Genomic DNA, 24480 nt, shown 5'->3' on the forward strand with positions numbered 1-24480 from the left:
TTTTAATTTAGACCTTCAACTTACATGTTACAATTCTCAAACACCACTTTCCTTTTTTATTGGTAATCACTGCTAGTTTTTATTTCCACTGGCAATCAAGTTCCTTGTGCATTTCTATTTATTTTTTATTAAAACATTGAAACTAATTCATATTATAGTGTAAAAACGTGCCGCCCTTAATTGTGCTAAAGACAGAAACACCAATTAATCACTGCATCAAATACCATCTTATCACATACTATCAAACAAAGAAAACTTTGAATTGATTTGTTAAACATTTACTTTTCTATAGTCAAAATGCAAAACTTTGGGCGCCCCTTGTCAAATTATATTTTGTTGATTTTGTGAAAATAAGTAACACGTCTTCTACAGAGAAAATATATTTTAATGCACTGTTACTCTACATTTGGCAAATTTAACATATTCGGGAAATAAAAAAAAACACTTTGCAAGCCTTTACAAAAAGTATGACAAATTTTGTAATTTATGTTTTATTATTTTCCAATATGTTCAACTCAGCAACTAAATACAAACTGTGTGCTAAATTTGCAAAAAAATACCATGTGTAAGTTTGTTCCCTGTAGAGTATGTGTGAAAATCAACAAAACTGGGGTCTTCAATATATATATATATATATATATATATATATATATATATATATATATATATATATATATGTGTGTGTGTGTGTGTGTGTGTGTGTGTGTGTGTGTGTGTGTGTGTTTAGATGAGTAAGATTTTCAAACAAACTTCTAATTACAGTTTTTCTGTACTTTTTCTACCAAAGTGATTGGACTCATGAGTCAGTTGAAACATTTCTTGCTGTGCTTTTTTTAAATAAAGTTAAATTTAAAGGTTGCTACAAATGTTAAGTGGTCTGATTGAACAGAACAGAAACGTTAAATTTATGTCTGGATGGCATTGGTATTGTTTTTGGCATTCCTCGAATTCTTGGAGTGTGCGCAGAGGAGTCACTCTTACTTTAACTGAGCCATTGTCTTTCTCGCATTGTAATGTATAAAACTCAGAGCACACAATGACATTCCTCATGCTGCCCCTAACAAGATAGCCACAGCGTGTGAAAACCAGCAGCCTGAGACTGTAGTCACCTTTCTACCAGACGGGCATCATCCACATCTGCCTACAAGACGACGGTGCGATAGTTTACATCCCAAGAAGCATGCAGAGTTATGAGAACAGAACAACAAAATTCAAATGATAAATGAACGGCAATTAGGCAGACTCTCAAATGCAAATAAACATTAAGTAGAATATGACTATGAGTGTTACAGTATGACTTACAGTGACTGGTGCATTGAAGTAAACCAATCAACACTTTGTATCTTATTAAGATTTGCTGTGTACGGAATTTGCAGGACAGGCCTCAGTAAGAGTGTGTGGGGTGTCATTCTGCTACATGGTAATGCCGGGAAGGTTATTCAAAAGGTCCCGACCCCGCCTCCACCCCTCCTGCTTTAACCTTTGTGTCTTGGGTAAGCAGCATTGTGTACGAGTGTATGTGGACAAAGGGATGACACTGGCTTTAATGATGGACCTCCCCAAAGCAGTGTCTTCCTCAGTGGGGACACAGGGACACCCACAGCGATCTGAGCAGAGGCCACAGGCCCCTCTGTGTGTGTCCAGTCTACGGAGAAAAGAGTGAGGGATGGGGAGTTCATGAGTTTTGAGGGTTGCGACTGCCACAATGTGATCTATATCCTCGCTGGTGAATGCAAGTCGGCCCGCCTGCCTTTGACAGGCCCACACTGCAGCATATGTGGATATGACTGATGAATGAATAGTCTTTAATTAATCAACTATCTAAAAAAAAAACGTATGTGCGCTGGGCAGATGGTGGAAACCAACAGATCAAAAGGCCTTGGTGATGAAAAAAGTGCCCAATTCACAACTCAGATATCAAAGCGATTGTTTCTCAGTCTGGTCTGAATTGGGGAAGGATAGTACACATGTAATGAGATTACATATTTGAAACACAAAAAGACTGACTTTAATCCATTACAGTCACACAAAAAGACACTAATCAGATTATAGGTGGTTCAGGTAATCAGATTATGAGATTATTACTATGTAGAATGACAGAAAAAACTACACATTGTACCAGATGAAACTAACCGGCGATTAGAGTGTCAGTGTTCTTTAAATACGGACAATACTCAGAATATGCTTACAAAGCATATTGTGACCTAATGTGACATCATTTATCACAGTAACAATAAATATAAGAATTTTGGCCACCCAACAATTTGAATGAATTTTAATGGCAAACTCTAGATATTGCACGTATAATGATATAGTTTTTTATAAATCTTATAAATTAAATATCAATACACAGTACTGTGCAACAGTCAGAGAGCATGCTCCATTTATTTAATTTCCAATCAAAACAGTCATTAGATTCAAATTATTCATTTTTCAGCATCACCCTTTATTACAGCTTTCATTTTATTCTAAAAAATCTGCAGGGATATTTTTCACCACCTACAAAGTTCAGCCTCCAAAAGCTTCTCACAATTCAAGTAATCCCAATTACAAATTTAAAATCATCAGTCCAGTTTCTAGTAAGCTTCTAAGGAAAACTGTTTTAATATTTTGTTTCCTTTACTCAAGAATGGCTTTTTGACAGACACACATCCTTTCCGACCCATAGTGTTGAGTTGTCCCCTCACAGTGGAAGGATGGACAGAAACAGTTGTGGATTTTTTCAGATCTAAAGCAAGAGTGGAGCTTGAGTGCAGTTTATCTGATGGTGACAGTTTTGGTGGTCTAGCGGGTCCTGCGCAGTTGTTAGGAGTGCTGTTTTTTCTTTATAACTTTTAATTTTTTTTTAAACTCAACTTTCAGAAACTCCTGTTATTCCACATTTGTACTCTGACTTTCCCCTACCTGATGCAACAGGATTACCATATATCACTGCTGTTCAAAGAAAAACATGCATTTCCAAAATAGTAACTTTACAAGAACAGGCAAAAACGTTCTGAACTTTTAATGCAAGCTAATAGAAAGAGGTTTTATTCCAAGTGTTTCGGAGCTCTTCTATAGGTCCAACCATCATGAATTGTCAATGTAATGGACAATGGCAGTGTTAAAAGGATGTGGAAAAATAAAAATCAACAAAAATAGAGATACATGTTTTTCTTTAAACAGCAAAAATGTGTAACCTCCTCTGAATTATCTCCTGAAAATGAAGAACTTGTATTTAATAGTTGCCTGTAAATAAATAAATAAAGAGTAGTCTCTGAGTTTCACACAGTGCTATGTATCCTTTAAATGGAAAATCGTTCAGGAGACAAACAAAAACAGTAGATGCTACAGTTTATAACGTCTTTCTTTCAGAAAAATTTACCAAGACGAGACTACTTTTTTTACAGAACTCACAGCAGTTGGAATCAAAACAAAGTGTATGAACACTGATAATAGGAGACAGAATTCTGAGCTAATATCATTTTCCAAGCAGAGCTTCGCTCGCTATTTGGCAAAGTGGAGAATGAGAGAGGAGAGGACAATACTGCTTGTAGCTGTTGGGCCACAGTAGTAACTGATTCAAAATGTCTGCCCTGACCTGCCACGTCTGAGACGTTTTGTTCCACACGTCAAAAGGAGGGCATGTGATTGGGCAGAGAGTGGGTTCTGCTGGGTTGTCATGGTCACCAGAAGGAAAGACTGGGCCGACAAGGTTTACACAGTGGCAGCTTTTTTTTTATCGCCCGTCTGTTCCTGCACATCTCCACTGGCGTCCCTCCGTCCCTTTTCAGCAGGGCCAGGGTAAACATGCCTGTTCAAATAGCCATCACTCAAAGCCAGCGTCAGCCCCTTATATCCCTTGCTCGGCCTCCTCTCTCCACCCGAACCCCAGCTCACGCCCCCTCCCTTTAGACCGCGCTCCCTATCTAAATATGAAAGCGTTTGAACCACTGGTACATTCGAATGACAAAAAGAACATACCACAGATACTTTACGTTTTGGAAATAAAGAATTTAGGAAATACAATCTCTGCATTTCGTCTAGGCGAACCATTTCAATTTTTTAGAGGAATCAATTACACTGCTTTTCTCTGAGTCTCTCTCGCCTTTAATGTCCTCCATTGTGATTCATTCTCTTTCCTCCATTATTCTCCCTCATATCTCTTTCTCTTTCTGTCAGGCGAGCCGACCCACCTGTGTTTGCACAGTGACAGTGCAGTGGTTCTTTCAGGCCAGGCCGATAAGCTCCCAGCAAATAACATAAAAGACAGAGGGACTCCCTGCACCCATTTGTCCTCTTCTTCCTCTTTCATCCCTTTGTAATTCTCTGTGTCTATTAATCTTTCGCTCTGCCCTGCAGTGTTTGCTGTATTGGTTATAAACCTCGCTCATTTTCCGAATGCACAGAGTTATTGGACTCTCAGTGTTATTGCACGCAGGTATGTGAGCATCAGCTGTCCACTAAGACTAAGACACCCTGTTTGATCCTCCTTTTCTTTGTTCTTGTGCCGATGACGTTCTTCCTCACTGCCAGGTTTGCATGCATCTCCAGTGGGCATTGCGAATGCAGCCTAGTCGTAAAAATGATCAAACTCATCATCAGACTCCACTGGCTCATCCTTAACTGGAGCCGGAGGTGCCTTCCTGTGTGAACCGTCCTCTTCTGAGTCACTGTGCAAATCTGGGTTACAATAGACAATTAATGAGCTGAACATGAAATAGATACGCAAGGGACAATCCACACTGTACATCTGTCAGGTAAATATATAACATGTCCAGTTCCAGTCCTGCCGCCAAGTCCAATACACACCTGATTCAACTCAGCAGCTAGCAAAAATGACCAGTTAACCTACACATTCTTGGATTTTATACATAATGTTGATAATGGTAAAATAGTGATAAATCTGAAAAAAAAAGTTTTCTTTGGGGATTATAATACTCGGCCACATTCACCACCTGTTCTTAAGAAGAAATTTCTTCTTAAAACCCACTTGCGCAGTTTTGACAAAGAATCTGACATTCACCAGTGTTTTCTTATTTGGGATCTGTTATCAGGTAAGAACAGAATCTACATACACACTCAACAGCACAAAGGTGTGAACAATTCTACAGTTTAAGAACACTTCATGAATCCTGAGGCCTTTCTTAAGAACGAATTTAAGAAACAACTCGGGAAAACATTGGTAAATGAGGCCCAATGCCTTTATGTATCTCTCCATCATGAAAAGATTTTAAAATATAATTTATGCCAAAACATTATCTCAAAAAAAATGTCCCAGGCATGAGGCAAAGAATTCATAACCATTTAACATAATAACGTTCTGTGAGGTAGATTTTAGAGGCATTAAATGCTTTGAACATCAAGTGATGTGGACACTGGGCCATCACACCTGTGTGAGCTTGTTGGACACCCCACTCTAAAACCAAAGGCATTAATATGGAATTGGCTCCCCTTTGCTGCTATAATAGCCTCTGCTCTTCTGGGAAGGTTTCCACAAGGTTTTGGAGTGTGTGTGTGTGTGAATTTGTGCCCATTCAGTCAAAAGAGCATTTGTGAGGTCAGGCACTGATGTTGGATGAGAAGGCCTCGTTCACTACCAATTCATCCCAAAGATGTTCACAGTGTGATTGAGGTTGGGCTCGCCACGCCAAAGTTGTCAAACCATGTCTTTATGGAGCTCACTTTGTGCACAGCGGCACAGTAATGCTGGAACAGGAAAGGGCCTTCCACAATCTGTTGCCACAAATTTGGAAGCAAAATACAACTCCATTTCCAAAAAAATGGGACGTTGTACAAAATGTAATTAAAAACATAATACAATGTTGTGCAAATCATTTAAACCCTATGTTTGTTTTTTGAAAAATATTTGGCCATTTTGAATTTGATGCCAACAACACGTTCCAGAAAAGTTGGGACGGGGGCAACAAAAGGCTGGTAAATTTGTGTCATGCAAAAAAAAATACCTGGTGGTTAATTGGCAACAGGTCAGTAACATAAATGGGTATAAAATGAGCATCCCAGAGAGGCTGAGTCTTTCAGAAGTAAAGATGAGGAGGGCTTCACCACTCAAGTAGTGCAACAATTCAAGAATAACGTTTCTCAGCATAAAATAGCCAAGAACTTTTGCTTTTCATCATCTACGGTACATAATAACATTAAAAGATTCTGAGAATCCGGAGAAATCTCTGTATGTAAGGGACAAGGCCAAAAACCAGTATTTGCTGGCCATGATCTTTGGGCCCTCAGGTGGCACTGCATTAAAAACAGATATGATTCTATAGAGGAAATCATTGCATGGGCTCAGAAACACTTCTGAAAACCACTGTCTGTGAACACAGTTCATCATTGCATCCACAAATGCAAGTTAAAACTCTAAAACGCAAAGAAGAAACCATATATAAACAGGATCCAGAAACGCTGCCACCTTCTCTGGGCCCAAGCTCATTTAAAATGGTCTAGGGGAAGTGGAAAAGACCTGTCACCACTGATAACATTGGCACATTATGAAATTAAAATTATGAATAAGGAGACACAGAGCTGCTGAGCAGCTGAAATCCTATATCAAACAAGAATGGAAAAATATTTCACTTTTAAAACTACAGTTGTTGGTCTCCTCAGGTCCCAAACGCTTGTAGAGTGTTGTTAAAAGAAGAGGTGCTGAAACACAGTGGTAAACATGTCCCCGTCATGACTTTTTTGGAATGTGTTCTCATCAAATTCATAATGGGCATATATTTTTCAAAAAAACAATACAATTTCTCAATTTCAACATTTGATATGTTGTCTTTGTAGTATTTTCCTTTAGAAATATGGTTTACATTATTTGCATATCATTGCATTCTATTTTTATTTACATTCTGCAAAGCATCCCAAGTTTTGTGGAAATGGGGTTGTAGCAGTAAAACTCAGTAAAGAAAAAGGGGTTCTTTGTGGACTATTTTCAGTTGTTTAAAATGTATTTGTATATGTTGTAGCATTAACATTACTTTTCCCTGGGCCCAAATCCTGAAAAACAGCCCCAGCCCATTGTCCCTCCTCCACCAAACTTTACTGTTGGCACTATGCATTCTGGTAGGTAGCATTCTCTTGGCATCCGCCAAACCCAGATTACTCAGACTGCAAGACAGTGAAGCATGATTCAGCACTCCTGAGAACATGCTTCCACTGCTCCAGAGTTCAGTGGCAGCATGCTTTACATCACTCCAGCCAATGTTTGGTATTGTGCATTGTGATCTTAGGCTTGTGTGCAGCTGCTCAGCCATGGAAACCCATTTAATGAAGCTCCCAACTCACAGTTACAGTCACAGTGCTAATGTTGCTATCAGAAGCAGTTCAGAAAAGAGGATAGGTGATTTTCACACACTACACACTTCAGCACTTAGAGGGCTGTCACTTCGTGCCTGAGCTGTTGCTCCTAGACACTTCCACTTCACAATCATAGCACTTGCAGTTGACCAGGGCAAAGATGGCATCCTATGACCCATTCTATTGCCAATGTTCTAGGGAGAATGCATGGCTATGAGCTTGATTTTATACACCAGTTAGCAATGGGTGTGGCTGAAATACCTGAGCTCAATAATTAGAAGGGGTGTCCACATACTTTTGGCCATAATGTGTATGTTCAAGCAACAATCCACAGAAATGAAACAAAAATATATACATATATGGCTTTGATATTCATCATCACCTGTTGGTTTGACCGTTTCCTCTGCTTCATCTGCCCTATAGGGGGAGGCAAAAGCACATGACAGTCAAAACAAAACCAAACACAATATTCATATAACTACAAAATGAGATTACATGACAATTAAAAATACCCACTGGTGTTGCTGAATATTCTCCTGCGGTGCAAGAAGACCTTCAACATCATCATCATAATCGTCATCCTGATATTTAGTATGATCGTAGGTAGGATCATGTGACCATGGGTGTGCTTTTGCAAGCACCACATCGTCATCATCTTCAGTGTCATCTTCTATCTCCTGATCATACAGTTCTTCATCTTCTGTCTCCTCGTCTTTATACAGCTCCTTAAGGCTAAGACAATATTAAATATCACATCTATGTACACAATGTCCTTATTCACAATCAATGGCTCCAAGTATGTTATCTGTGTATGTGAAGAAATACACTCATACTTTTCTTATAGGTCCACCTTGCGTAGCTTTTGCCATGCAGAATTTGTGTTAATCATCCTCTAGCCCTTCATCTGTGGTCAGTTTCTGACCACACAGGTGCTCTTGGCTAGATATTTTTGCGTGGTGGAACACTCTCAATCTAGCAGCGACATTGATACGTGTAAAAAAACAGTAACACCAGTGTGCCTGATGCACTCGTAGAGGGGAACCTCAGGGCCTTCTAGGTCTTCAGAAGAGACCTTATGACTTCTGCAAAATAAAAATATACATGCCTGTAATTTTTAGTTAATTTTTATTTGAAGGGCCCATCTCATTTGTTTCTCTTGTATTTTTATTTCCCCCTGATAACCACTTATAATGTACCAAAAATGTTCATAATATCATTCTACATAATTTTCCAACCCCTCTTTGTCCCCTAGAACGAAACAGGCTGTTTGTGCTGGTTTTTTTGTTCCTTTAAGATATATGTAAATGTGCTCTAGGGTTATTGGCTATACTGTGCCTCTTTCAAAATGCACTCAGAGAAGAAACACTCCTTAGAACTGTAATATGAATGGGCGTGGCAAAACTGCTGTAGTCTGAAATGATGGATATGTGCAAATAATTTAGTTCTCATGACATCATAGAAACAATGAATTCAAAACAGCAGCATAGTTTCCTTGTGGACGATATGGACTGGGTAGAGAACAGTATGCTTTAAAACTTTAACAGTGTTCGCATACTACTTCAAACTCATTTATTTCAAAAAGTGAGGAAAATTTAGTTTTCCATAATCGGGGCCTTTAATATAATCATCATGCACTCTCAGAAAAAAGGTATGAAACTGTCACTGGGGCAGTACCCCTCTTGTCAATGGGGTGGTACCCACAAGGGTACATCGCAGGACCTTTAGTCAGGGAGCATAATTGTACCATAATCCATTGAAATTATATTTTCCAAGTTGTATTGACTCCACACACCCCGTCTCGTCTCCAGGCTTTTAATTTTATTTTTCTGTTTTAAAGCACTCAACTGTAGGCCTAATGTGTTAGATTAACCACAAGTACAATTAGATAGTGACAGTGGAATCAACCAGTCACTTACTGATTTCCATTGGGAGGGACCAATTTTGTCAGAAAAAACATCATTCTAGGCCTTCTGGAAGTCCTACACACACCATAGAAAAACAATGATGGCAACTCTATGCCAGGAATCTTCACTGAAAGAGTCACTTTAAAAAAACTGTTACAAGATGAAATATGTGTTGTTTCATTATTAGCGCTAACAGAGTTGTTTTTTTCCCTTTTATTGACCAAGTTTTAACATATATAGTATAGAAGGCCTAACTCTAATACTCACAGTTCACCACTGCATAATGCTACCATGTGGGGAACATAATGATATTTTATCATTATAAATTCCATTACCATGAACTTTTCCAAACATATCTTCAGTAGTTAAAGAACACTGAAGAACTGCATGTTTCAACACAAGAAGAGCATAATTAGGCCTGTTTAGTAGTGATGCTTTTTTGTCTGTTCCTTCACAACTTCACAAACCTCAGAAAAAGTAAGTATCGTAATAAGTATAGCTTATGGTGATATAATTTTTTTATTTTTGCCAACCCCTACTGCTATGTCAGGGTCACTGCTGTGTTGAGAACAGTCCAAGACTCAAATAATACCCGGCTAATAGTGGTCCTGTGCACAGAAACTGACTGATGATAAATGAAGTAGAGAATGGTGCAGAGACTGTGCATGACAACAGATGAGCTACAGTAAGTGTAGACCTGTAAAGTGGGCCTTTAGGGTAGATGGAGCTCATAAAGTGAATTTATAAAGTTTTTTTAATACAGTAAATAGGAAGAGCATATTTTTAACTTGTAGCCTACCTGTCATGCATGTTTGCAACTGAATCTGATGCACCAACTTCACTGTCATTCACTTCTTCATCAGATTCATCATCACCTCCTTTGCTCCCTCTTGGTGCTCCGACCTCCACACTAATCTCCTCTGCTTCCTCTTCCTTCTCATCCTCTTCCTTCTCCTCATCTTCTCCTCCATCCTTGCTCTCTACTTCTTCTAAATCCTCTTCTTCTTCTTCTTCTTTGTCCTCTTCTTCTCCACCATCCTCCTCCTCTTCTTCTACTCCATTCTTGTCCTCCTCTTCTCCTCCATCCTCCTTTTCTTCTCCTCCATCTTTATTCTCTTCTTCCCTCCCATCATCTAACCCCCTTTCTCCCACATAGTTCACCAGCTTCTCTGAGACAGATTCTCCTTCAGATGCATTACTACTCAAAACTTTGTCGTCCACTCCTCCATCAGTTTCATCCTCTCCTCTGCCGTTCCTCTTGACATGCAATCCCTCACTCCATTCCTCTTCGTCCTGTGCTTTGTGACCTATACCAGCTCTCTCCTCTTCCTCTCCTCCTTTACTCCACCTATCTTCACTCAAACACCCTTCCACTGCAGCACTCACTTCTTCTTCTTGGTTTTTGTGGTCCATCTGCTCCATGTTGTCCTTCTTGTTGTATCCATTCCTCTTCTTCTTATTCTTCTTCTTCTTCTTCTCCTTCTCCACTGCACTGGAACTGCTTTTAAGTGTTTCCTGGATTCTCCTACCCTCCTGTTCACTCTCTTTTCCTGGGTGCTCAGGAGATTCTACTCCAGCTGTGCTCTTCACTTTAGTTTTAGACACTTTGTGATTTTTGAAAGTTCTCCTTACAGGTGAGCTCAGACTGCTCGTGTCTTTCTCATTGTTCATGCCAGAATGGACATCTGACATTGAGGAGGAGCTCCAAGAGACTGTTTCTTTCTCTACTGTTGGTTTGTGTGTCTGTTTTCCTCTTCTTCTTTCCTTTTTTCTATCCTGCATTCCAGAAGCAAAGCTTGTCGCAGCGTCACCGGACAAAGCACTGCTCACACTGCTGTCTCCATTGTCGCTTGACAGATGGACTGTGGACAGACAAACAAGGTACAAGCATTTACTGTTTGTCTGGAGTGCTCTGTTGATCACTTCATTTGCACTGGGCAAGTCAAGGACACAGTGACTGAGAAGTTAAAGATTTCACAGTCTTTGGGTTTGACTCATTTTTGACATACAGAAAAATTAGAGATACATGGATACTGTACTGTAGGAATTGTGGTATGTAGAAATTTTAGCTTGGTATGCCAGTGTCACCTAAATATTACACCTAATACAATACTACAACATAATAGTCCAGTAATTTTTAAAGCAATTATGCTAATATTGATATGATTCCAATATCATTGTGCATCGCCAAGAAGATTAATAACTTAATAAATAAATAAATTCCCTGACAGTCCTAATGTACTGCAAGTTCTAAAGTGCCAGCCAATGCCCCATTTCACTGTCACTGTGCTTAACTTGAAACCATTTACTAATCTTTATAATTCAATTTAAGTTTTACAATTAAAGTTTTACAATGTTTACCAGAGTTAACAGTTTATTAGGCATTACAGTAGCAGCAGTGTTAAGTGGCAAAGCTTCTAACTTCAATCAGTTATGACTACATTGTAATTAGACATTTGCGTCAAGCATTTTTGGTCAGATATTTTGGTCTGACATTAAATGTATCTGTATGTAGAAGTTCCTTGTGCAACCTCCATGCACTGGCCTTCAAATACAAGCTATTCTTTTTACAGGAGATTAGATATAAAATAATCCACTTGTCTTAGGAAGGGAAAAGTCAAATGAAAATAGGTGAAAGAAAGTTTTCAAAACTACAGGAAAAATGAGACTCCTAATAACTGTGAAAGACCTGGTAGACTATCAAAACTGCTACCATCAGATAAACAGTACTTAAAGCTTTCAGCTTTGAGAGAGAGGAGAAAAATAAACTCCACTCTTGCTTCAGATTTAAAAAACAATACACAGGTGTTTCTGTCCATCCTTCCACTGTGAGAAGACAACTCAACAGTATTAGTCTGAAAGGTTGCGTAGCTGCCAAGAAGCTGTTACTGAGAAAAAGAAGAAAATTTGCAATCAAACAAAGAAGGTGCTGGTGTTCTCAGAACAATGGACTGACCACTTCAGAGTCCAGACCTCAACATCACTGATTCAAGGTTTGGGATTACTTGGATAGGGAGAAGCAGAAAATACAACAAATTGTAAGACTGAACTTTGGAGGTGTGAAAAAATATCATCAATGCAGGTTTCTTTGAAAAATTGAAAGGAAGTCACCCAAAAAGAATGGAAGCTGTTATAAAGGCAGTTAAATGTTGAGTCTTCTGTGTAATTTCCTTTAAAATGTATGTTTTCCACCTTTTTCCTGACATTGAAAAATGAATAATTGTACTTATTAATGGTTTTGACTGAAAAATTAAATAATTGGGTGTTCTCTGACTTTTGAACAGTACTGAAGGTAGTCCTCCTGTTTCTATCCCCAGTTTGTCAGCCACCCTCAACATCATCCATCAATGGAGTGGGACCACCATAAGACTACTGTGTGCAGACAAGATATCATTTGGGTGGTGGACCTTTCTCAGCACAGCAGTGACACCAACATGGCAGTGGGTGTTGCACTGGTGTGAGTGTTGGTTCCCTTTCCATTGCTGGACGAGGTAGAGGGTGACAGATAAACTGTATAGTAACAGATGGGCTACAGTTAGTAATTATGTCCTCATAAAGGTGTGACTGATAAAATGGCCACTGAGTGTAGGTCTAGGAGTAATAAACTGGTGGTAACTCAGTGTATAAATGCTCACTTTACTAGTAAAAAATAAATAAATAAATAAATATATGCATCATCTGGCCATGCTTTGGGTAAGAGGCATCGCTTCAAAGGCCACCAATTTGTAAGAGTGTAATGTTGCCCTACCTGACTTAGTGTCCAGTTCAGACGACTGGTCACTGCCGTTTAGCTTCCTCCTTTGTTTTTTCATCTGATGTTTCTCAACCTGAGGGCTTGACGAGCTTTTCTTCTGCTTTTCTCCCTCTACCTCCTCACTGCACTGCATCCCCTCAGCAGTAGATTCTGATACCCCCATCATCCTCCATACCAGCGGGTTCACAAAAGGCAGGACTGACCACAGAGCTCCAGCAGGGTCACACTGGACTCCTCCTGCCCAGGCTTTTGGGTAGTGCCTCAGATGGTCACTGTAAGGGGATTCCTGCCGAACTACAGGGTATGGTCCGTGACGTGGGTCACCAGGTGAATTGAAAGCTTGGTGAATGTTCTGGAAGGTTTTGGTCTCCTTTGGGATGTTGCTCCGCTGAGGTTCACTCACTGAAGGCTGTGGCTGTGTTAACCAGGTGAAGGGAATGGAGAAGTGTTGGAAGCCATTGTGGATGTTTCCTTGAATATTTTGTTTGTTATCTTGTTGGGACGCAGTGCTCCTAGGCATCCCAACATGAACTGAAAGCATACCAAAAAGAACCAAAAAGAACATTTTTCAACAAAATCTTACAAACTGAATAGTAATGTAAGATGATTCCCATCAATACACAAACAATTCTACCTAGCAGCTTTTATTAGAGAAATAACTGTGTATTTTCCATTATGTGCCAGCTTCATTCTTTTTGAAAAACCTGTTATTTTCATAGTTACTACAAATATAAATACAACATTTTGAACTGAAATTCTTCAATTACACAACACAAATTAAAATGAACCTCCTGTGGGTGACATCATATTTTTTTCCAGTCTGGACTGATTTAACAAGTCTTTATGAGGCAGGACATACCTTCTCTCCTCGTGTCCATGTGTTCAGGATGAGGGATGGGGGGATGAGAGAGGTCAGGAGAAATGCAGGAAGAAGAGTTAGTTCTTACAGGGGACTTCTTACCCCTATCCATCCTTTGATCCTCCTCCATCCGCTGTATGCATGCCTTTAGGTGCTCTTCTATCCTCTGGACAAAGTTGCAAAAGAATACTGATGCTGTCGTATCAAAACCTTGACATTTTTTTGTTATATTTTCTTTACATTTCTTCAGGTTTTATTTACACCATTTGAAATGTCAGCTGCTCTTCGCATTATGTGAATATTTAATGACAATTGGACCTACAGAAATGGTCCAAAATTACTTGAAAATACAACCTTGTTATATTAATGTAGTGTATGGAAGAGTAATTGGGCTATTTAGTCATCTTTAGTTGTAGTTCAGTAGTTCGTTACTACAAACTACTACAAAACGCGATGTGGAAGACTGACCTCCAGTTAGATCTTTAGGGCAAATTACGTTTTCACACAAGTGATATAAACAGTCATTTAAAAACAACATTTTTGTTTCCTCATGTTCTCCTTGTCTTACATCACGTTTTGTATAAAGATCTGAAACTATTTAGTGTAAAATGTGCAAAAATAAAAGAAATTAGGAGTGGGCAAATACTTTTTCAAGCCACTATAGGCTTGTGAGGTGACACAGGACTAACATATTAGAATCAATTTGTACACCATTTTTTAAAAATTATTTTGAAACATTGATTCCAATTTTTTTAATGCCGATTCTAAACTTGTGAATGGTAGTGTATCTGTGAATATAACAACATACTGAACCAGTGTTATTAAAGCCTGGCAATTTCAACCTGTAAAAGATAAAATTTCCTGAAAGTGCTTTTCATAGACATTTTTAGAAATCTGATATATTGCAATATATGTATTTCAAATATATGAACATATTAGCATACAGGGATTTCCCTTTTTATTCAACTTAGTCACATATGGGCTTCCTAACAAAGTGAAAATTAGTACAGAACAGCTACACAACTAAACTCTGAACCTTGCACATTGTAAGCTATGCAATAAAATCATTAAAAATGAAATAAATGCATTTATTTATTGAAATACGTCAAAATATATGCCTGACCCTTTATGATATATATGCATGTATGGCCATGTATCAGATTTCTCTAGGGGTTTAATGTAAGAGAACTGTGTGAAAAACCTTGCGCTGCTCTGAGAGCCTCTTATCTTTCAGCTTCTGCTGCCATCGAGGGAAGTTCTCCTCCAGGTACCTCTCATACTCAACCTGCTCAAACATGAAGAGAAGGGGTCTCACACTTCAGCACAACAGGGTGTCTGATTATGAGTGAAAATAGGAGAGAATTTTTTACATTTTTTGGGTGGGGTGGGTTGGTGGGGGGTGGTCAAATGAGGTTGTTAACTGATGCTAAAACTTATTATTTATCAAACAATTGTCAGCTTTTGTACATGTGTGTGTTTAATGATACAATGTGCTACATTTATTGTTTATAACATTGAGTGACAAAATCTCGAGAAAGTAAGCTATTGTTTCGCAATAATCAGTCAAAATCACAAGAAAATAAACCACTATGTTAACATAATCAGATAAAATCTTAATAAAATAATACATTATTTCTACATACAGTGAGAAAATAAATAATTATTTTAACATAATAAGTCAAAATCTTGAGAAAATAAGCCATTATCTCAACATAATCATTTCAACCTAATATTTTTCTTCTCTAGCTGGCCGGAATGGGCTTTCAAATTAGTAAACTTGTCTGCACTGGGGCGTGTCTTGTTCCTGCTTAAAAATGTCAGTAAAATATGAGGCGTTTTCACTGATTGTCTGACGTGACACTTTTGCTTTATGAGACGTTGATATAATTACATGAAACATGCTAAGCTAACTAACTATGAAGCTACGCTAAACTTATTTCCACTGGAAGTAAAATTTTCATTTGAATAGCAAATAGTGAACGTGCTTTACTTGCTCCATTGCTCAGGCGCCTATACAGCACAGCTAAGCAAGCTAAAGGTGTCCTGTTTAATGGGAGTTTACATTATGAATTACTGTTTTCATTTGCATTACTTTCATAACATTATCAAACAAAATGCTTACTGAGTATCTGACACAGAAGCATTTAGATGACTTTGTATACATGGTCTCTTTCATTCTGAGAGCCAGGTTTACAGACATGCTGTGGTTTAAGTCTAGTTCTACAATAAAAACATTTTTTTCCTGGAACAGTGTTGGTCTGTGTCCAGCCCACAGCAGCAGCCTGAAAACCCTTACAGTTTACTGACCCGTATGGTGTTCATAGCTTCAGTGCATGCCACCAGGTCACTGAGGGTTTCTTGCGCTCTCTGGAAATCCTGCAGCAGTTTTCGGTTATGGAGCTGCGCCCTGCGCTCCCTCTCACTCACCTCCTGCCAGCGGCTCTGCAGCCAGACAGCCCTGCTACTGCACACACACCACACGGGTCAGACAGAGGCCTCCGCTAGCAGTGGTCATTTTTGTTCCTACATCAGACTATGAAGGATTCACGTTAGTGCTGGGCGATGTTGATACTGATAATGTGTTGTTACATTGGTGAAATAATGACTCAAGTAAAAGTAAACGTTCAAAAACAAACTGTGTGGAAGTATGAAAGCGGCTCAAAAACTAAAGTGCAATGAAAAAGTATTTGCCCCCTCCTGATTTCATCTAGGCTTGTATAGTTTGTCACATTTAATTGTTTAAATAATGTTCTGTGGACTCAAAGTGGACCTTTTTGGAAGACAGGGGTCCTTATACCAACAGTCAAATATGATGGAGGTAGTGTGAAGATGTAGAGATGTTTTGCTGCTTCAGGGCCACTTGCCTTAATTCTTTAACCATGAATTCTGCTCTATACCAGAAAATCTTGCAGCAGAATGTTCATGATCTGAAGCTCAAGCTTAATTGGGCTATGTAGCAAGATAATGATCTGAAGCACAAGAGCAAAGGCTACCCCTGAATAGCTGAAAAGAAAGGTTTTGGAGAGGCCTAGTCAAGGGCAGATACTTTTTCAAGACACTGTAAAGTACTGAGTACTAATAAAACTGAAATTGAACAATCAGCACAGGAACAGAAGTTTTTTAGGCTCTATTCTTCTCTTTTTGGTCTAAAATTGAATGATAAACCTCAAAAGCCAGAAAAGCAGAAAAGACGCTGTCACCAACACAACATAAAGGTAATAATGAAATAGTAACAGAATGCAAATGGTTTAAATGTAAAAATACATTAAAAAGTAGATTTATGTCCAACTATTGCATATTGTAACTTGTATATTCCAACTATTCTGTATTTCCAACAAATATAGTTAAGTCGAAAGCAAAAGCAATATCATTTCAAAATACTGAAGAAAGTACAAGATGTTACTAGTACATAAAACTGAGCTAAAGTTTAATGCTAACTTACTATTTGATTTACTATTTACGATCTGATACACCCAGAAAATAACATGCATTGCAGTAAACGTCAATATCACGTCAATATCGTGATGTGTCGGGATCACAGTATCCCCAGCACTTGTTTAAACATTCAACAAAAAGATTTCATTGTCTTTTTAAACAGTGCATTTACATAAGACTTTTCCAACTAGTTCAGTTCTCAATATACAAATTACTCATAGTAAAATAAGAAATATCAAAGTACTTCATAATCGTGCTCTTCAATAGTAACATTAAACAAACGATAAAACATAAATATTTTGCTTACTTGTGCTGATCTCGCTGTCGAGACTGAACATCTGTCCTCAGGTCCATTCTTTGACTTTGGAATTCAAGCCAGGACACATTCACCAACACAGAGACACACAAACAGAGGATCTGAAGTCACCTTCCACAATCAAACCAGACCCTAGATTTCTATAAGAATCTTATAGTAAATTTGGACAATTACTATAGTTTACTGCTAATATTATAGCAGATGAAACTACTATAATGTATTATAGAAATATTAGCACTGTAGAGATATTATAGCTTTATACTATAGATCTTTTTTTGATTAACAGCAAAACACCAGGCTCACTGAGTCTGAACCAGAGGTGTAGAACAGCATGTGGTTTTGGACGCAGATTTGGGCTAAATCTCAAATAGCTCCGTGCTCCCTACATAGTGCACTGCACAGGACCGGAACCTGGCTTCTACACCTAAACTGTGCACTAAAAGTTAGCTGGGGAGTCGAGAATGTAATAGTTAAATATAAATTGACTTCTATTAGACATGCAGTGCATATAATTTGGGAGTATGCGCCGTTGTTCCATGGTCTATACAGTGCACTACGTAGGGAGTAGGATTTAGCCATCCTCAACTCTGGGCAATGTCGCCCTCTACTGCCCTACTGAGTGTCCAAGAAAACAATCATAATCCACATAGGACAGGCTTATCATCGCGTTTTTCTGCAGCTAAACAACAGCCTTTAAAATTAGAAGACAAATTACAGTGAGAATCGGAGTCATCCAGTACCAGTTCACCAGTTAGGAACAGTATAAGTAACGGAAATCTTGCTGCAAGGAGTCTGTTTTGCGGAGCTCGGATGGATGATGAGAGATAAAGAGAGGAACAGGTGAGTCACAAGAAGTCACATAAAATGAGAACTTACCTCGTTATCTGCCTCTCATAACCCGAGATGTTAAATATTTCAGCGCTGTTAAACAGGCTGTTCATCAGAGACGGAATGGCTGGGCGAAGTCGACCATTCACAGCGGGCTGGATTAGCGAGATTAGGGATTATACTCTGTGAAAGGGGGTCGAAAAGAAAAAGGGAAGGAGGAACGAAACACACCCCGCTAATTTTACAGACGATATCTTTATATATTTCATATGTGTTCCGTATAGCCTACACACTTAAAAAAAGATGGTTCTTCAGGGTTCTTTAGTAAAGGCAAAGGTAGAACCATATTCTTCACTATGCATGGTGAAATGGCTCTAGATTGATTAAGAATGTGTTGAAAATGGTTTTATATACAACCTGTTTAAAAAAGCTTCTACATAGCACCAACATGGTTCTTCTACTGTTACAAGTTTGATATCGTAACAATAGCAGAACCATTTTTGGTGCTATATAGAACCATTTTCAAAAAGGCTCTATATAGAACCATATACAACACATTCTGCATCAATCTGAAGAGCCATTTCACCATGCAAAGTTAAATGGTTCTCTACGTAGAATTCATAGTTTTACCTTTACTAAAGAACCCTTAAAGAACTTTTTAACAGAAAATCTGAATATTTACCTCTAAACAGTTTGCTTTTTAACACCAGAAAAAGTAGACTGCTGTCCCCTTACTTGGAACTAGGAACCCAGTGTGTCCCAACCTTTGAGTTTAGGGGGAAGTTCACACTGTGACTCAACCCTGCAGCTGCAGAGCCTGTTTGGTAGCTGTCATCATCTGTAGATCATGTTTAGCTCAGTTAGCTGGCCAGTCAGTGTCACATCTAAATTCAGGCTAATTTCTGACACTGATTTATAAAATGAGAACGCGTAGTAAATGGACCCTCGACAAATAATTACCCGCTAACTGAGTGAACTGTTATGCAGCTTCTTCTCACATGTATGTAGCTCACATTAGCAGCCTGGCTAACCTAACATGCTAAGCTAGCTTGTATCGTTCGTGATAAGATATTTATCAAGAACGACATAAGACATATTGCTTATTACTTTAAACTCGAGTGTAACGCGGCTCTGTCATTAATATCTTTGTTTCTGAGGATGGTTGAATGTGAGCGTGTGTTTAGTGAGAAGAACAGAGACAGTGGTAAATGTAAATGTGTGGCTGCGTCTTGTTCGGTAACAGTTTAGTTTAATTCAGAGTTTGTAAGTTGGTGACTTTGGGAAAGATGGTCACTTTAGGCAGTAGAGTTTGGTGCCGTGTGGAGAAGACTTGTCGGCACTTGCCCATCGTGCTAAACACGGTGCTGGTCTTCTCAATCACGGCCGAGGTCAGCTATCTGGTTGTGGTCGAGGCCCCGCTTGAGCCAGAGCTGAAGAAGTCCGACTGGTCGTCCACCTGGAAGAGCATCCATCTCTTCGCCCAGTACTTCATGCTGGTCAACATAACGTGGAACGCCTGGCTGTTTCTCAAGACTAACCCCAGTATTCGAGGAGTGTTTTTTGGCGGGGATATGGTGGGTCAGGGATGGAGGTAATTCATCTTACTTATGTGGACATTATTTTCTCTTCTGTCCTGTTATAATCAGATACAACTACATTACACTGCCATATTGTATGAATAGGCATTGATAATAGGATTACATACATACATCATCTAAACCGCTTATCCTTCTGGGTCGCGGTGGGGTGCTGGAGCCTATCCCAGCTGTCATTGGGCGGAAGGCAGGATACACCCTGGACAGGTCGCCAGTCCATCGCAGGGCGATAATAGGATTAATTACTATTAATTGCAATACTGATGGTTTTGGAATATGTTGATGGTTATGTAATATAATCAAATGGTTAAAATGTAAACAAAGTCATTTATAGTGGTTTGGTGTAAAGTACTTTGTTCTAGTGAAACTTACCAAGTAAGAATTGTTAACAGTGGTGGTGATGGGAATCAGATGTCCACCTCTGAAAGCTCCCCCACAGAAAGTTATTACATGAAATGCTTGTGAATACTCGGCTTGATTAATTTATGGTCGTTTTGTGAAAAAGTTTTGGACTAAAACTTATTGTAATCATGTTGAAGGGATACTTGAAGGGATACATGAAGGGACTTCTAAGGGAAAGTAGTCCCCAAGGAAAAATCTTTTTTTTTTTCAGGTTTAGTACTATTTTACCATCATCAACATTACATTAAAAACTTCAGAGGGTTCACTGGTGGTTTTGTATAGTAAATACAATAGCTACTTGTGTGGTAGACATCGGGACCTCTGGTTCCTATCACCACCACTGTAAAGAAATCATGAGTCATGTTTCTCTACAAATGAACCATTTCACATCAAACCACTCTGAATGATTTTGTTTACATCTCAGCCACTGAATTATGCAGAAATTTTGAAAAATTGGTGGAATTCGCCTTATGTTGAGCAGGCCTTTTCCTCTTTTTATCCAACAGGTACTGTTACACGTGTGAGACACACACACCTCCACGGTGTTCACACTGCTACGACTGCAATGTGTGTGTGCTGCGGCGAGACCACCACTGTGTGTTCTTCGGCCAGTGTGTAGGTTTCCGTAATTACCGTTACTTTCTGAGCTGCCTGTTCTTCATGTGGGCCGGTCTGCTGTATGCCGTGGTAATGAATGCTGAGGTCTTCATCGTTATCTTGAAGGAAGGTGTCACCTTTCACAGTTTCATGCTTCTCTTGGTTCCCTGGATTATGCTGGTCACTGGTAAGTGTCCATGCTGTAAAGAGAAACATTCATAATGACAACCCCATTATTCTTGATTGTCACTAATAACACTGGTGGTTTTTGTATACAGTTTAGTTCTGTGAGTGTATAAAATGTTGGCCAACAATTAATTGGCATATAAATAATTGTGATTACAATTAAATTGTTAATTGTTATGCAACCTTATTATATGCAGCTATTAAAGTACAAATGTAAAGTGGACAAATTGGCTGATTAGTTATCTTAGATATCCCAGCTGATGACAGTGGACCCTCAACAAATAATTACCCGCTAACTGAGTGAACTGTTATGCAGCTTCTTCTCACATGTATGTAGCTCACGTTAGCAGCCTGGCTAACTTAACATGCTAAGCTAGCTTGTATCGTTCGTGATAAGATATTTATCAAGAACGACATAAGACATATTGCTTATTACTTTAAACTCGAGTGTAACGCGGCTCTGTTATTATTATCTTTGTTTCTGAGGATGGTTGAATGTGAGCGTGTGTTTAGTGAGAAGAACAGAGACAGTGGTAAATGTAAATGTGTGGCTGCGTCTTGTTCGGTAACAGTTTAGTTTAATTCAGAGTTTGTAAGTTGGTGACTTTAAGTGCATAAAATGTTGGCCAACAATTAATTGGCATATAAATAATTGTGATTACAATTAAATTGTTAATTGTTATGCACCTTTATTATATGCAGCTATTAAAGTGCAAGTCTAAAGTGGACAAATTGGCTGATTAGTTATCTTAGATATCCCAGCTGACGAGAGTCACAGTTTGACCGCAAATAAAAACAAACAAGCAAATATTACACACTGCTTCCCTCTTAATGAGTTTTAGCACCAGTCAGAAGTCAGAACTTTTGTTGTTTTCATAAGATCTATGACATGTCTCAATAAATGTTTATTGCATTCATTTGCCTCAATCGAATGGATAAAAACACACTTGTTTTACTTTGTTTATTGTGGCATAAACATAGGATAGCGAATTATAATGACTGTGGAAAAAACAGTCAGCTCAAATAATTGCGATCATCTGAAATAACTATGATCATTATTTAATAATGTGACATGCGCATGTACAGTACTATTCAAGCTGTGTTTGTTTTAGCAGGGGAGAGTTTGTAATGTAATTTGTAATTTGGATTTGACTGATTAATTCATACATGAATGAGCGTCATAGCCCAGTTGTTCAGGCCTGTGTTATATGCAGCAGGTTCAACACAATAACAATAACAACACAGCTCATGTGTCTGTTACACGTCTGTAAAAACTATGGACGTTGGTTCAGTAATCACTAATAACTAATCCAGTTCGAATGGGGCTTACGTCAACAACAATAAACAATATGGTAAACAAAGTAAAAGACAATAGCTGCAAAACAGGAAGACATTTGAAACATCACATTAATTATAAATAGTTATAATTCTAATTGTGTTCCTACATCTCTTTCACTGATATCAGGTCAAGTGACAGCGCAGGCCTTTGCCTTCGCTTTCATTGCCGACACCTGCGTGATAGGCTTCCTGCTGGTCTCAGCCTTCCTCTTTTTCCATGTGGGGCTGATGGTGAGAGGGCAGACCACGAGGGAGTGGTACTCCGCCCGCCGGCCCTACAGCCTTGGCATACTGGCCAACATTCGGGAATGCCTTGGTGAGCACTGGTTCCTCTGCTGGATCTGCCCGCTCATCCCCTCTGTGCTGCCTGGAGATGGCATCCACTTTAAGGTCACAGGCTCCCTGGAGCCAGTGCGGTGATAACTGTATGCAACTGAATGTTTTTCCTGTGGTAATATGAAGCCAGAGCTACTGTAATGTTTCCAGATGAGAGTGAGATTATCTGATTTGAAGCACTGATTTAGCTGAAGGAGCACTGAGGCAGTGGAGGCTTGGAACAATTACCAGCTGTCTTTGCCTGTTGGGTACCAGCAGGAGATTGCCTTTTTAGTTGACAGGTTAATTTGTATCATTGTTTTAGACAAAAAGGGACAGAGCTGTTGATCATGACTGATTTTCGGTTGGCCTTGATATATAATGTACTGTATGTATGTGGTGCGGTTATTCCATTAAAGGTATTTAGGTTGTTCCAGTGCACTATAATCATGTCTTTTGTTAAACCAAATGGATGTTATTGTGATTGAGGAGGTTTTAGTTTGGATGTGTTATTTTTTATTTCCTGTACTTGCATTTTTATATTTTAATCACTCAGTTATGTGCCAAATAACACTGAAACACACAAGCCAAGGTGTAACTAATACTTTTGAGTTAATAAAAAGTTTGACTTTAAACCCAAAGTTCTGTTGTTGTTAATGATGTACAGAAACAGTGTTAATGATTCTTATGTGCTTAGGTCACTATTGGAGGAAACTGGGGTGCTCAAGATTAGACTTAATTCATGTCTAGGAAACCATTCATTCAGCATTTACTCTGAAATCAGGGGTGTTACTGGAGGTTTGTTCCTCCTTTGCTGCAGTAACAGCCTCCACTCTTTTGGTAAGGAAACATTGCTGTGAAGATTTGAGTGCATTCAGCCACAACAGCATTAGTGTTCAGGTATTGCTATTGGGTGATTAGTCCTCAAACACAAACACCACTCCAGCTCATCCCAAAGTCACTGGATGGGATGGACCGCTGTCACTCCAGAGGACTCTGTTCCACTGTCTTAGGTTCAAGTGTGGCTGCTCCAGAGTGCCCTATTTTACTGGCAGTGCTTTTCTATGAAGATTATGTAGATTTAATTGCTTGTGCCAGCAACGGATGTCTGTACTTGTGGACATATGCAGTACATACACCACACTCACTGATCACTTTTTTAGGAACAGTATTGTAATACTGGGCATTGCCTCCTTTTGCCTTAATTCTTCATGACATGAATACCACATGTTGGAAACAATCCTTTGAGATTCTTGTCTATGTTATATTGGATTTAGATCTGGTAAAAATAACACTGAATTCATTGTCATGTTTATAAAACCAGTTTTGAAACAACTTTTGCTTTGTGACATGGTGCATTATGCTGAAAGTAGCCACTAGAAGATGGGTAAATTGTGGATGCACATGAACAGATGCACGCAGTCAGCAGCGGCACTCAAATAGGCTGTGGCATTAAAGTGATGATTGATTAATATTAACAGACCCAAAGTGTGCCAAGAAAATACACCACCTCCACCAGCCTGGACTGTTGACACAGATTTGGTTCATGGATTCATGCTGTTTGTGGCCAATTCTGACCCTACCATCTATGTGCCTTAGCACAAATTGAGACTCATCAGACCAGGCTATGTTTTTCTAGTTTTTAACTGTCCAGTTTTTGGGCA

The 24480-nt window shown here is 38.9% G+C and overlaps 1 protein-coding gene across 1 annotated transcript; it reads left to right on the forward strand.

The window, feature by feature from the left end:
* The first annotated feature begins 19669 nt into the window (after positions 1 to 19669).
* zdhhc24 (zinc finger DHHC-type containing 24) lies at positions 19670 to 23457 on the forward strand. Its single transcript, XM_036569011.1, has 3 exons — positions 19670 to 19974; positions 20887 to 21164; positions 22629 to 23457. The coding sequence occupies exons 1-3, from the start codon at positions 19670 to 19672 to the stop codon at positions 22919 to 22921; spliced, it is 876 nt and encodes a 291-aa protein (XP_036424904.1). The 3' UTR covers positions 22922 to 23457.
* The last annotated feature ends 1023 nt before the right edge of the window (positions 23458 to 24480 follow it).

This window comes from Colossoma macropomum, unplaced genomic scaffold, assembly GCF_904425465.1.
Source record: "Colossoma macropomum unplaced genomic scaffold, Colossoma_macropomum, whole genome shotgun sequence".
Lineage (NCBI taxonomy): Eukaryota > Metazoa > Chordata > Actinopteri > Characiformes > Serrasalmidae > Colossoma > Colossoma macropomum.

What these genes read in the sequence shown, in the direction of transcription:
- zdhhc24 (XM_036569011.1), top strand. Translation starts at nt 19,670, where the DNA reads ATGGTCACTTTAGGCAGTAGAGTTTGGTGCCGTGTGGAGAAGACTTGT. An exon ending in ATGGTGGGTCAGGGATGGAG is followed by an intron (nt 19,975 to 20,886) that starts GTAATTCATCTT and finishes TTTATCCAACAG; the next exon opens with GTACTGTTACACGTGTGAGA. An exon ending in CTGGATTATGCTGGTCACTG is followed by an intron (nt 21,165 to 22,628) that starts GTAAGTGTCCAT and finishes CACTGATATCAG; the next exon opens with GTCAAGTGACAGCGCAGGCC.